Below are 13567 nucleotides of genomic sequence, written 5' to 3'. Positions count from 1 at the left end.
GTTGGTCCATCTCAGCCTGTGCGTGGGTCTGAGTCTTTATCATGCCATGCTACAAAATGGTTTGGAATTAAACCCCGTTCTTGCCAGTCGGCGTCTTGTGAAAGGGAGCTGTCAGTCACAGTGTTGTTTGAAGAATGGGGCTGTAGGGCGGTGGGGGGAGGGGGGGTTTGGGCCAGAGAATAGGCTTCTCAGGGATGCTATCCTCCATTCAATTCCCATTGGATAGGGAGCCATTATTGCACTGCTGTGGACAGGGGCCTTTCAATTTCATTGTCCCGGTGTTATGGACCAATGGAGACCCATAAATTAATAATAATAATAATGATATTGTCATCAAAGCGGCGAGTGGAAGGATAAGGTGAAATGTCATTTGGACTATTATGCCATTTAAAGCATGGATTAGTGAGTAAAAATGTCCACGATAAAGGTTTGATGATAATAATATCACTTCATTATGACAAGAGAGAAATATTGCGATATGTAATTAGCAGGCAATTCTGACTGTAAATGATATGCATCCTTAGAATAGCATTAAATAATAGCCTAGAGCTGGTAAATGTTTGCAATCTAAAAGGACCGGCGGTGCCTAACACAGCGCTTAAAAGCAATAGGGAAACATTTTGGGAAATAAGCTAGGTTTCTTTTTTTCCATGAGTCTGATGAGAAGATAAATATCAATCCAGAGGCAGGGCATGGTTAGCTTAGCTTAGCCTGAAGACTTGGAGCAGGGAGAAATTGCTGGCCTGGCTCTGTCGATAGGGAAACAAATATTGGTGGTTTAAGGAGTTACGTTAGTGGAAGTAGGTCTCAGATGGGAGTCAGTGATGGATCCTTGTTGCTGTCCATAAGCATCCGCTATACACCCTCCCCAGTTCAAAAATAGGCCTACCAAGACCTCTAAAGCTCACCTATTAACATGTTGTATCTTGTCCATGCTGTTTAATTTGTCCACATACAGGAATTTAAAAAACCAGCAGTGAATGTGTGAAGCTTCTTGACATGTCACCACAGCGAGCTTTTCAGGTTTGGCACCATCATGCCGGTGCACAGGTAAAAAAAAAAAAAATTCATCCATCATATCTGGCTACTGTGATGAATGTACTATGGCTGGAGACTAGAGGTGGGTGATAATGCCAAAATTGACAATGATATAGATCACGATACAGCATGCTTTCTGGTCATTTCATAAATAAATAGGCTAGTATCTATTATAACTATCTCAATTTTAGCGAAATTTTCTCTTATTAAGAAATTAAGTGCAAAATGCTATACCCTGAATATTTTTCATCAGATTATGATTCCATTAAAAGACAATAAATTACCATATTGAAAAATATGAAGAATATTCACAGGCATATTGAATAATCACCCAGCTCTACTGGAGACTACAGCTTATGAATAGAGTGAAAATTGAATTTCCCTATTGCGGAACAAATAAAGGAATTCTTCTTCTTCTTCTTCTTCTTCCTCTTCTTACTGGGTGGATAGATACATTGTTGCTTGTCAAGTAATAGTTCCAGCATGTAGGCTCCCCTTAGAGCACACATTTCTGTTTGTGTGCAGATGAAACAAACAGGATTTGTGCAAACTATTGAGCGTTGAGTGTTGGCAGATTGATTTTTGAACTTTGCAGGGTCTACAGACGTCTCCAGTGTTCCTGCAGTAACAACACAATCCCTCGCAGGGGCAGCTGCCTGTCTCTCCCTCTCTGCTCAACTATTCCTTTCAGAACTCACTAGAGGGAAAATGCAAAACCAGTAAAATGTGTGTCACCTCGCTCAGTCACATTTCTGAGCCAGGATATTATGTGTCACTGTGTCAGTATTTCATTGTGCATATTCTCAATGCATGACTTCCCACCGGTCAATATGAGATCAGCTCACCACTCCAACTAAGTTCAATGTCTTTGGAGTCCTTAAATGTGTCATTATTGCAGCAGGCAGGTTAAACTTTTGTGCCACAGAGCAGCCCCATGCCTCCAGGAAGTCCTACTGTGAGGAGGCCAAAGAGCAGAGACTTAAAACCTGCAAATCCTCCTCACTGATGGCATCTAAGCTGTGACATCCCTCCCTCTCCGATTCACATTAGGTCAAAAGCTGCTGAAAAGGAGGGAGCCGGGAGGGCAAGGGATCAAGGTTTGGCTTCTTCTGTGGCTCAGTAACATTTGATTGAGCGAACAATGCAACAGGTGGAGGTTAGTGTCAGCTAAGGGCAGAGGAGGAGCTCATCTCTGGAGGAAGCACACTATCCTGGCCTGATGAGTGACTATAGCATGATAACAACCCAGAAAAGCTTATCTGGGCTGAAGTAATGAATTCAAAGTCAAAGAACACATTTTAAGACGAAAAATAAAGATATTCAAAAAGAATCATGAAATAAAAGTTCAGTTGGCCAGTTGCACAACCATGGGTGATTCTATAATAATAATAGTATTCAAATGGGGCTCTAGAGAGACTGGAGTTAAGAGCGGACTAATAATAAATGAATATAAATGAAAATTAATATTTGTTCTTGTACATCTGGTTCCAGAACTGTCATGTTACTAGTTTCCATTAGAACAAACAGAAGGTGTTTGTACAGGAGAGGTACTACAGTAGGACCGGTTTATAGAACCGTCACCTACATGTGAGTACAGCGCACATGGAACTATTCTATTCAAACATATGTTCTGGAGCTTAAAGGGGCTCTCCTGAGGATTTCTACTGAGCTGACTCAAACTGACAAAACTGTCTGTCATAATCTTGAGAAAAGAGCCTTTATGATGCCACAGTGGAGTTTCAGCTTGACTCAGAGAAGGTAACATCTACTGATTTGCAGTGTAGGATCATTGACTGTATAAATGAATGGACGGAGCGACCAGGTCTGAAAAAGGAAACCAATGCGGAAGTGCCTTAAGCATGTATTATAGCCAGTGGGCGGCAGGGGGGCGATACGTGGGTCACACATCCGGTTGCATTCAAGTCAATGGTGAAAATGATTAACTTCTAACTTGGTCGGTCACTACAATAAGCCAGTTTTCTAGAGGTTTGTATCGTCTCTATCGTTAGTTTGATGCCTATTACAATACTGACTGTTCGTTTTTTCAAATTCGGTCCCAGTTTGAGTGAAATAGACGATAAAGCATAGGATGCATTGGGGGCGTGGGTTAATTGTGACTGACAGGTCTCAAAGACGGGGAGTTTGTCTATCAAACCTAACATTTCAGCAGCCGTGATGTTGTTCTCCGGGTTTTGCTTTCAGTTTAACCGGTTGAACTAAAGACACTCCAAGCAGTCGTTTGTTCCATTTATTCGATAAGTAACGTTACATATTATGTTAAGCCTCATCTCTTGCTAACCAAAGTTAGCATGCCAGCTAATATAACAGTTAACATAGATGCACGTTGTTCACAGAGCTAACGCCAATGTTACCTGATATTAGCTTCATCATTTATGTGCTAGTAGCTGCTTGTTGTCGGTAATTCTTGCATAGTTTTGCTATTTCACTGTGAGTATGCGCTGTTGTTAATGTTTTGCACATTAAAATGAGCCTGTATAGATGAATCTGTCACATCTATATTATGTATTCAAGTGCTTAAACAAATGTATATGACTTTCACGTCGTAAACATAAACAAGTTCAATGTAATTGGAGATGCATATTGCAGATGTAGTAAGTTTTTAGTTCATAAAGTTTATTTGCACATAATTTGGTGATATGCAACTGTCATGAACGATTATCATATTCATTGCAGACGCATATTGCAGATGTGGTCACATAATAGCGGGAAAAACCTAATGTGAATATACATGTTATACTATAATGAAGAGTCTGAAAGCACTATAGTAAACACGTTTTTTCAAACAGATTTCCTTCAGGTGATGGTGGCAGGCTGATGAATTGGTTGGTGAACATGAGGAGACAACTGGACCCATCAGACACGTCAGGTCTGTACAGTGCACACTCTGAGGAGGATCAGTTCTTCTTAGACAAGAAGGTAGACAGATGCATTATGATGCACTGATCACACAGTAAATGTATTAATACATAGTGGTGAATGTAAAAACAAACACCTGGTAACGTTTGAGGTTTTCTCTTCATCTTATATTGTATGTATGTATTGTAAAATGTATTGATTTGATGTTTTGCTACATCTGTAAAGGGTCTCCACACAGAGAAAAGTGAGTGACCGGTGCCAACAGAAGGAAGAGCTCATCTGTGGAGGGGCATACTTGGTGTCATTCATCTGGTTGTAGAGAAGGGCCATTGCATGGACACATTCTTAGTTCTCAAATGTGTGGTGATGATGAATGGATGGTCATTTATACGTCATTCTACAACACAAGTTTGCACAATGAATTGCAAGTTGTATTCACTTTATGCTTCACAAGAGATACTATACTATACACAATACTACTTTATCGTGAAGGAGGATCATCACCAAATCACTGATGCTCACCAGGCTCTGTTAATGTTGTGAACCCTTTAAATCACCCACTGCCGTTTTTACAATTTATTTATTATTCTCTGTCCTTAATGTGCACAATACTTTTATTCATATCTACAGTTATTGTAATTGAAAAATGTAATAAATGATGATCCTAGTTTTCTGTTTTCCTGCTGTCATTTTACAGCACTAAGTGTATTAAAATGAACTAAAGAATACTCTTGCTTGGTTAATCACAAGACACATTTCTATAATGCTGATAACCGCTAACATACTGTATAAAGAGCACTGAAACTGATTACATGTTGTGGAAAAAACTTCTATCAATTTGTTCTTGTCTGATTACAATACTGTACATGTTGCTACTGTTAAAATTCACACCAGATCTGCACCATAAAAAACATCAACAAACTTTTGGCGAGACCTTCATTTTATTGCACATTAAAATCGGCATGTAAAAAATCTGAAGTATGTAATAAATAAAAATTAATTCAGTGCAAAATTTACATTCAAGTGTACAGTATCTATGTAAAAATACATACATTTTGTACAAGTAATACAAAAAATATGCAGTATGTCAGCTCCCTTAATGCCAAGGCGGACGCAGTCTCCTATGATCCACACACTGGCTGGATGGAAAGGAAAACAGTGTAATGGTGAGAAATGGATCATATTGTAGGCTATAGAGGTAAAGCCTTAGTTGTAAAACTAAATTATATTATAATTATATTATTATAAATGTCTTCTGTACTGTTCAACATTAAATAGCAATAGAAAAGTAACTTATTACTCATGGTGACAGTCACCATGGGTTTACATGCCATATCAATGGCTTCTTAGTTAAACATTTTTAATATTGGTTATTAACAATGCAGTTGAAAGGACTTGTAAAAAAATAGTGTACAAATGTTATATCTTAACACACTGACATAATGCTGAACTGTACTCAGACAGTTTTCTGTGGTGTAAACTAGTTAAATTTGCTCATTTCCATCCTGCTGATATCCTGTGACAGTGACAGTACACATTGTAACTTCAGCTACAATAACACTACAAGGTTATGGCTATTTTTCATGTTTACCAAACGTAGTACGACTACAGTAATGAGGGTTTAGTTAGCTGTACAGCTTACCTCCTGTTATCCAAGCCAATGTTGTTAGCAGCAGCAGCGGCTCAGATACGTCAGGTTGCTAATAGAAGTGGGCGTTACATGGACCTCTTGTGGGGTCCAACCAAGGATCTAATCAATGCACCCCCCCCCCCCCCCAAGCTCCTCCCTTTCCTGTCCACGGTTGCAAAACTTCAAGATGGCAGCACCCGGGTAGGTTTTTTTTGGGAGGTTCGCAAACCTATTAGTGACATCACTGTAGCTCCGTCCATTTATTATACAGTCTATGCAAGTGCAATATAGCGGCCAGACCAGCGGGTATTCCACCCAAGCTCAAAAAGAAAAATCTAGACCCTTCTGTTCTTTCTAATTTCAGACCCATCTCCAAGCTACAGTTTCTGTCTAAGGTTCGGGAGAAAGTAGTCTATGTTCAGCTGCAGTCATTTTTAAGTCTCCATGGCATTTATGAAAAATTCCAGTCTGGCTTTAAACCGCACCACAGTACCGGAACGGCCCTTTTAAGAGTTATTAATTATCTTATTTTAAGTGTTGATGCAGGTAACTCTGCTGTCCTTGTGTTCCTAGATCCTTCAGCTGCCTTCGACACTGTGGATCACAGGACCCTTCTGTTACAATTAGAACAGTGCGTAGGCATCACAGGTACTGCCCTCAAATGGATTGAGTCTTATCTGTCTGAAAGGAGTTTCGCAATTCACCTAGGGGAGTTTTTCTCTACCTCGGCCGATTTGCCAGAGAGGATGGGTACAAACAGGCACAAACAGGCTCAAACAGACTCCGGTCTCCTGTAGGTTACAGGGCTGGGTCTGACATACAGTACATGGCAACCTGAGAGGTGGAATTAAGTTTTGTTGTTACGACTATAATCTTGAGTCTGCTCATTCTCCATATTCAACATTTAATTTATCCTGATTATCCTATATAAATGGGCCTAAATTGTTTTTGTTATTATGTAGGCTATACTATCGCTTTACCTGAAAAAGGCTTTTCTGAAGCCTGTAGATATAATTTGTAGCATCTTAAAATATGAATGAGGATAGTGATAGTGAGATAATTGCTACAGCTGCACTTCTAGTAATAATATTGTGAAAATACAAAAGTGTTTTATTTTTTTTACTCACGGCTTTGCTCTCGATAACGCTGCTCCCTCTCTTCATTCACTCTCTAACTTGCACCACTGCTCTCTCATTTAGTCTCTGTCCAAACCTCTGCCATTTAAAGCTGACCGTTTGTAACTGACTTGACCAGGAGCGTGTTCAGTCTTCAAACCATGTGCACCCTTGTATGTTGAACGACAAGTTGCCTTGAAACAGTGTGCAACAGGCTTTGAGGTCTATTTACTCATATTTGGTGAGTGTGCCAGAGGTGTTACCTAATAACTAGTGACATGTATGTAAACTTGTGGTAATAAAAAGGCAGTTCACTTCCACGGAGTGTTCAACCCACCACCATTTTGTTAGGTTTTGTTGGGGCTGAATGCACCTCAGCTGATTTCCATGAGCTGACTGGCTGTTGAAACGGGTGACATACCTTACGCTCTATAACCAGCCATTGGCAACTTGACAAGCTGACTTGCACACACAACTTTCTCTTCAAAGTTCTAAAAGGGTTTTGTCTTGTTGCAAATCTTTGGTTTGAACTTTGCTTAATGGATATAATTATAATGGAATATAATGGAAATAATTTAAGATGGATGAATGATAACGAGGAATTAGTGGTAGGTATGGTTAAATTTGTATCACATAACAAGCCCCCACCACAGCGACTTCCTGGTTGATCAATACGGAAGTGCCAAAAACTGCAGTTATCCAAGTGTCCAGTAGGAGTAGTTTGCACAATAGAGCAGTTTCTCATTGACCCCGATGTTAAACGGGCTGTTTTCACAGCATAATTAAACCTATATAAGATCTGGTACTGTATGTTTAGGTCATATATCCATGACAACTTTTGAGGCTAGTTTTTATTTATAAGTTAAGTTTATGAATAATTATGGCCGCAGCCTCTTGAGTGACAGCTAGCCACTGGCTCGCACTGGCCATCACTTCTCCTCTGGGGCTAGTTGTCAGGATTAGCACGCTAAATCCTTCATCCCGTCGACCTGAACTGCGGTCATTCGTGTGGTGGCGTTATAAGTGACAAGATGATTTGTTCTTCAATCAACTGTACAAACAGATGGTTTAGGAACACACCGTCTTAATGTTAGCTCTGTTATGCTAAATAAATGGCCCCAATTGCACCATGACTTGACACCATGCGTAAGTTAGCCTACTATCTATGGCACATACACTAGAAGCTATTCTGGAGCCCAGGAATGATTCGGGCCGTCAGGGTCAGTGTTTTACTGTCTATGGGCATGGTACTGTTTTGAATATCAGTTTAAATCATAGATCATAAATGCTGGCTGCCTGCACTTGACTAGTGGAGCCGGTGTAATCTCCGCTGGAGACACATGGTGCTGTGTCAGTTTCTACCCTCTAAAAAAATCTGAGTACTTTCTTTTGCTGATCATTTTTCTTGTTTGTGTTTTGGTATTTGAGGATATGTAGTGCATTTTCTCTGTTATTTATATTCATTCCTGTACGTGTTTTGTCCTAAGGGGCTTCCTGTATTGGGTCTTGTTGATGTGCGGCTATGAACCAATCACCAATCAGTGGCTCAACATTAAACCTGTGGGAGACAGATGAATCATAAACCTACACATCAGTGTACTGTACCTTTTTGTCTTTCATGGTTCCATCAGGGTTAAGTCTAAAGCCGCCGACGTTGATGGTTTTCTTTGGGTCCACCTGACTGATTGAGTAGTTCAGTTCATCCACGACTGCCTTGCATACTGCAAAACACAGGTAAACCTCAATGATGGCAAGAAAACAAGCTGCAGCTCATTGTCATGAATTGAATGAATATCAGTAGATACAATTAATGGAAAGTTATTGAAAATGTCATTCTTGGTAACTACATGGTCAGCAGTGAGCATGTCACTTTTAATAAACTATACAGCTTATCACTTGTTGCTGTTTAGACTACCGATGTCTGATGGACTGCAACAGGTGTCTGTGTCTACAAATATTGTTTTAGATAAAGAAATATATAGCCATAGCCATTCTATTTAGAATCCAATCCCTGGCTGTATGCCAGAGTGTACAGTAACAGGCAAAAGGCTAAATGCCAAAAGCCAAATACCCATCACGGTCTACACCAAACTCGGCTGGTCACTAAAAGGTCCCATCAGTACCAACCAAATTCCTGCATCAAGCAGCAGTGCATATTCACAGCAACAGTCTCACCTACCACTGAGCTATTTAAGAATGTTGAACGTCTTTAGCAGATTGATACACTGCCTTATACAAGGGAGAAGGAGGTGACCCGATCGAAGCAAGATTAGCAAGACTTAAACCTGCTCCAGACATCCACTGTCAGGGTCAATGTTGACAGGGTCTAAAGATACACTACACCACTGCTTTGCCAAGCCAACTCAACCACCATTTAAGCACCACTGGAAGCCGTGTTGCCCAGACTTCATAGCACTGAGAGGATATTCGCCAAAGACCCACAGCGCACCAAGGTTGTCAAGAGATCCAGAAACTAGAGAAGATAGGATAAGAAGTAGTGGTGCTACCTGAGGCAGCGACATCAACTCCGTAATCCTGGTTTATACCTCACCATATGGGGCAGCACAATAACAAAGACAGAATTATCTTTAACTGCTCCTTTCCGTACGAAGGAAAGTCTCTCAACGATTTTCTCCTCCCTGGACCTGCCCGAGGCCAGTTGCTGCCTGGAGTCCTTATTTGGTTTCGGCAGTACCCAGTTGCAGTGAGTGGTGATGATGGTCAAAGGTATTTTTCACCAGATACGCCTACTGCCAGCTGACAAACCAGCTTTGCGCTTCGTCTGGCGGGATATGAAGAGGACTGAAGAGCCAAAGATCTACGAATGGCAAGTCCTGCCATATGGCACTACGTGCAGTCCTTGCTGTGCCATCCATGCCCTGCAGTAGCACGTCTAGGACACAAGTGAGTCCAAAAAACATCTTGTTGATTGTGCTAAGCAGTCGTTCTACATGGATAACTGTCTCTGTATTGTCCATTCACCAGAGGAAGCAAAGGATCTTATTGATAGTCTGCACCAGCTACTCCACACCGGGGGCTTCAAGATACGCCAGTGGGCTAGCAATGTCATTAAACATCCATCCGACGTCAGATCCAAGAGCAGTGAGCTATGGCTGATGGAATCACGCTGGGTAAGACCATGACGCAGCATATCATCCCGACCACATAATTAGCACAGAGGTCCTTATTTCCTACGTCACACAGAGGATCGGTGGTTGAACAGCCCAATATCCTATCCAGAGACAGATTATAGTGAGCTGACAAAATCCTCCTTCTATGGACATGTGACTCTAGACCTCTCCACATGGAAGGACCTCATGCAGACAACAGCATGATTCCTTCGCAGGGAGGCCGATCCAAACTCTGACTAGCCCAGTGAAGCAGCTGACTACATCAAAGCAGAGAATCTCCTCCTAAAACAAGCGCAGTTGGAGTCATTCTCAGAAGAAGTCAAAGCTCTCATCTCAGAACAACCCTTACTAACCTCCAGGCGTTTGAGCTGAGCGGAGCATCTAGAACCAGACAACATCCGTCTGGTCTCGCTAGACCTAAAGCATCCACTGACCAACCTTATCATCCAGGATTTTGACCTGAAAGAGTGCTGGGTGAATTGCGTCATCGGTTTTGGATCCTGCGGGGGAGGGAAGCAGTCAGGTATAAGAGTCACTGCATGCAATGCCAGGCATGGCAGGCTAATCCCTCTGTCCCTAAAATGGTGGGTTTGCCACCTGCTCATGGCCTTTGAGGCCATAGTTCCTCACCTAAGGAACAGTTGGCAGAACAGCAGATTAAGTTCTGTTTCAATCCCCCTAATGCTCCCTACTCTGGTGGAGCATGGGAAAGAGAAGTGAGGCCCCTGAGGACTGCTCTCAAGGTCATACTTAAGCCCCTTGACTATGTCTCATTAGACATAGTAGCTGATCCAGATCCCATCAAGCCTAGGATTCTACTGATGGGACACCATGATGCATCACTTCCTCAGGCCGTTTATGGCCCTAGTAACACCCTTGGGAATTGTCGATGGTGGCACAGCCAAGTCCTCGTCAATCACTTTTGGTCTAGGTTCATTAGTGACTATCTGCCCAGCCTACAGGAGAGACAGAAGTGGCAGAAAGATGGGAAACATCTCAAAACAAATCAGGTAGGGCTCATTGTGGAACCCCAGCTCCGACGAGCTTTATGGCCTGTTGGGAAATTAACGGTTAAATACCCTGGAGCTAATGGATACATCCGGACTGATGCCATCAAGTTCAAGAATGAAACATACAGTACATTCGACCAGTAGCTCATCTGGTCCAGCTTCCTGCGGTGGAAGACGCCGTTAAAGATCCACCTACTTGAGTGGCCTTTCTACTATGGATACGGGGGTCGACAAGTCCACAATCTTCATGTTTTGTTAACTTTTTTATTGAACTGAGTTCCATTCAGTAATATTTTGTTTATCTGTAAGTTTTCATATGCCCCATGTTCTTGAACGTATCATGGACATTCTGATGCTATTGAATGCACTATGCCTGTGTTTGAATTGCCCTGCTGTGAATGTTAGTTTTCTCTCGATACAGCGGTGGATAGATAGATAGATTGTAATTTCCTTTGCCGTTTCCCAACATTCACCTGTACCTCCCTGGTTTATTGCTGTGTGTAAGGTAGGTAGTCCTAGTATATTCCTTTTTTTTCTGTGTGTCTATATGTCTGATCATGTTTGGTAAATGTGTGTTTGTCTTTTTCTTAGATTAACTGTGTTTGTGTGTCTTTGTGTGTCTCAATGTGTCCATGTCTGTCACAGTGTGTGGTAGGTCTGTGAGTGACTGTGAGACCGCCTACATGTACACCTCTTTGTGTCCCATTTTCAAAGACATCCTACAGTGATGGTGCAATTAATCACTCAGTGCAGTATTCCACATATGCTCTATTTTATGCAGTTTTTATATTTTTTACTTATTATATTTTTATATTAACTGAATATATTTTGTCTGTGTTGGCCCAGGTTCTCTCCAAACTAAGTTTTATTGTACTTGTTGTGTGCAGTGACCAATAAAGTATCTATCTATCTATCTGTCTATCTATCTCCCCAAAGCAATTTCAGTCAAAAGCAACTGGACTTGGTTATTTTTCTAGGAAGACGTGTCACCTCTCATCCAAGAGGCTTCCTCAGTTCATGTATGCAACTGACGAGTCTGGGATTGGTCCAACTATCTGGTGTGGAGATCCAGGTATTTAACCTCTCACAAGGCCGATGATGTCACTGGAACCCTTCGTTCATTTGTTCCAAGGGTGCAACTATTATTAACAACAATGGGAAATGTTCCACTCTTCCAATAGCTAATTATCTGACAACTATTGATAACTAACATTACCACACAATAATTAATGCATGTTCAAGATGAACATGAATTAACTGACATTTGCATCATCATTGACTTTATGCATTTCACCTCTTTATATCTGCTTTACATGTGTGCTGATATAAAAAAAAAATAATATGATTAGTAGAACACAAATCTGACTTCAAAATAATAATTTCTCTTTTAGAACAATATGTGACATTTCAGAGACTTAAGGGTCAAACCCAAGAGTGGTTTATGAAACTAACAGTGTTTATGAGGCCTGTTTAGATAAAACACACTAACACAAACCAGGTAGTGGTATATAAGGACTGACAAACATTACAAGGTCTGTTTAGATATAACACACTAACACAAACCAAGGGGCTGTTGCTTGAAGGCAGAATTAAGACATCCAACAACACACTCCTGACAGTTAAGAGAAATCTCAAAGACAAACTATTCTTTACTTCTGTCTTTTCGTAATCAAAACACAATCTTTGAATTTGATCAGTTTTAAAGAAATACACAAACAAACTATCTACACAACTGGAAAATGTCATACTTCCGCTTATGTGCATAGGTCCAGGTGACACTGATACAACCTATCATTGTGTCATTTCATGTTGTGGTGTACACAATTCACCCATGATGCAAAACTCACTAATCGCAGTACACACTTGGTGAGATGTGGAGTCCAGCTTATCACCAGGTGTAACCCAGAAAGACGACCATTTACACTGACACCTATGGGAAGTTTAGGGCGCTCAATTTATGCAGCACGTTTTGGATGTTGCTGATTGATTTGCAGTTTTGGCTCCAGTGATCAAATACAGCCAGATGACCAAATCATTTCTTTCTCACAATAAATAGATAAGCAAACTACTGGATAACAAATATCTTATCAAGGTTTATATCACATCATCATATCACCAGAGTGTGTCTATGTGTACAGTGGAGATCAAAACTAGAGTATTAATATTATAAGAATCTATTCTCTTTTTATTCTGAAATACTGTCATTTGTTATTGTTAAATAGCCAAGGTACTTCAACAAAAACATTTATTTAGTCAAAAAAAAGTGAGCAAAATTAGAGAACACTTTCAGATTCCTCCCAGTTATTGGTGTTAATCTGGGACCTGGTGACGATTGACTTCATTGTTGGACACACCCTGCTTATCTGGCAGCTCTCCTGGGGACATTAAAGGATGACAAGCTGCTCTAAGGTGACTGAAACCCTGAGACAGCAGGTTGTCCAGATGAAGGCCAAAGGGATGACCCTCTCAGCCATGAGAGAGAGGTTGGGCGTTCAGTCTGTGATTTCAAGAATATTGAAATTTTACAAGGACACGATTCATTTAAGTCCCTCAAAAAGGCCAGTCGTCCATGTAAAACAAGTGCACGAGAGGAAGGGATTATGAGAAGACTCTCAATGGGGAATTGGTTCAATACTGCAGCTGGAGTTGGTCTCCAGTTCAGTGCTGAACAGGACAAGGATTTGTCTCTGCACACAGTGATTCACTGTTCAATAAAATTTGCACTGAAAGCCCACTCTGCAGTGACCAAACCTCTCATCAGCAGAA

At 41.0% G+C, this 13567-nt stretch overlaps 1 protein-coding gene across 1 annotated transcript in view; it reads right to left on the bottom strand.

The window, feature by feature from the left end:
- The window catches only part of cnpy1 (canopy FGF signaling regulator 1), a 67504-nt gene that overhangs the window by 5404 nt on the left and 48533 nt on the right, over positions 1-13567 (bottom strand). Inside the window, exon 3 of the mRNA XM_083929196.1 lies at positions 8266-8381. Within this exon, the coding sequence (XP_083785322.1) occupies positions 8266-8381 (116 nt within the window). The remainder of the gene's footprint in view (positions 1-8265; positions 8382-13567) is intronic.

This window comes from Echiichthys vipera (assembly GCF_963691815.1).
Source record: "Echiichthys vipera genome assembly, chromosome: 15".
Taxonomy (NCBI): domain Eukaryota; kingdom Metazoa; phylum Chordata; class Actinopteri; order Perciformes; family Trachinidae; genus Echiichthys; species Echiichthys vipera.
The sequence above is the reverse complement of the archived record's forward strand: the minus strand, read 5'-3'. Positions and strand labels throughout refer to the sequence as shown.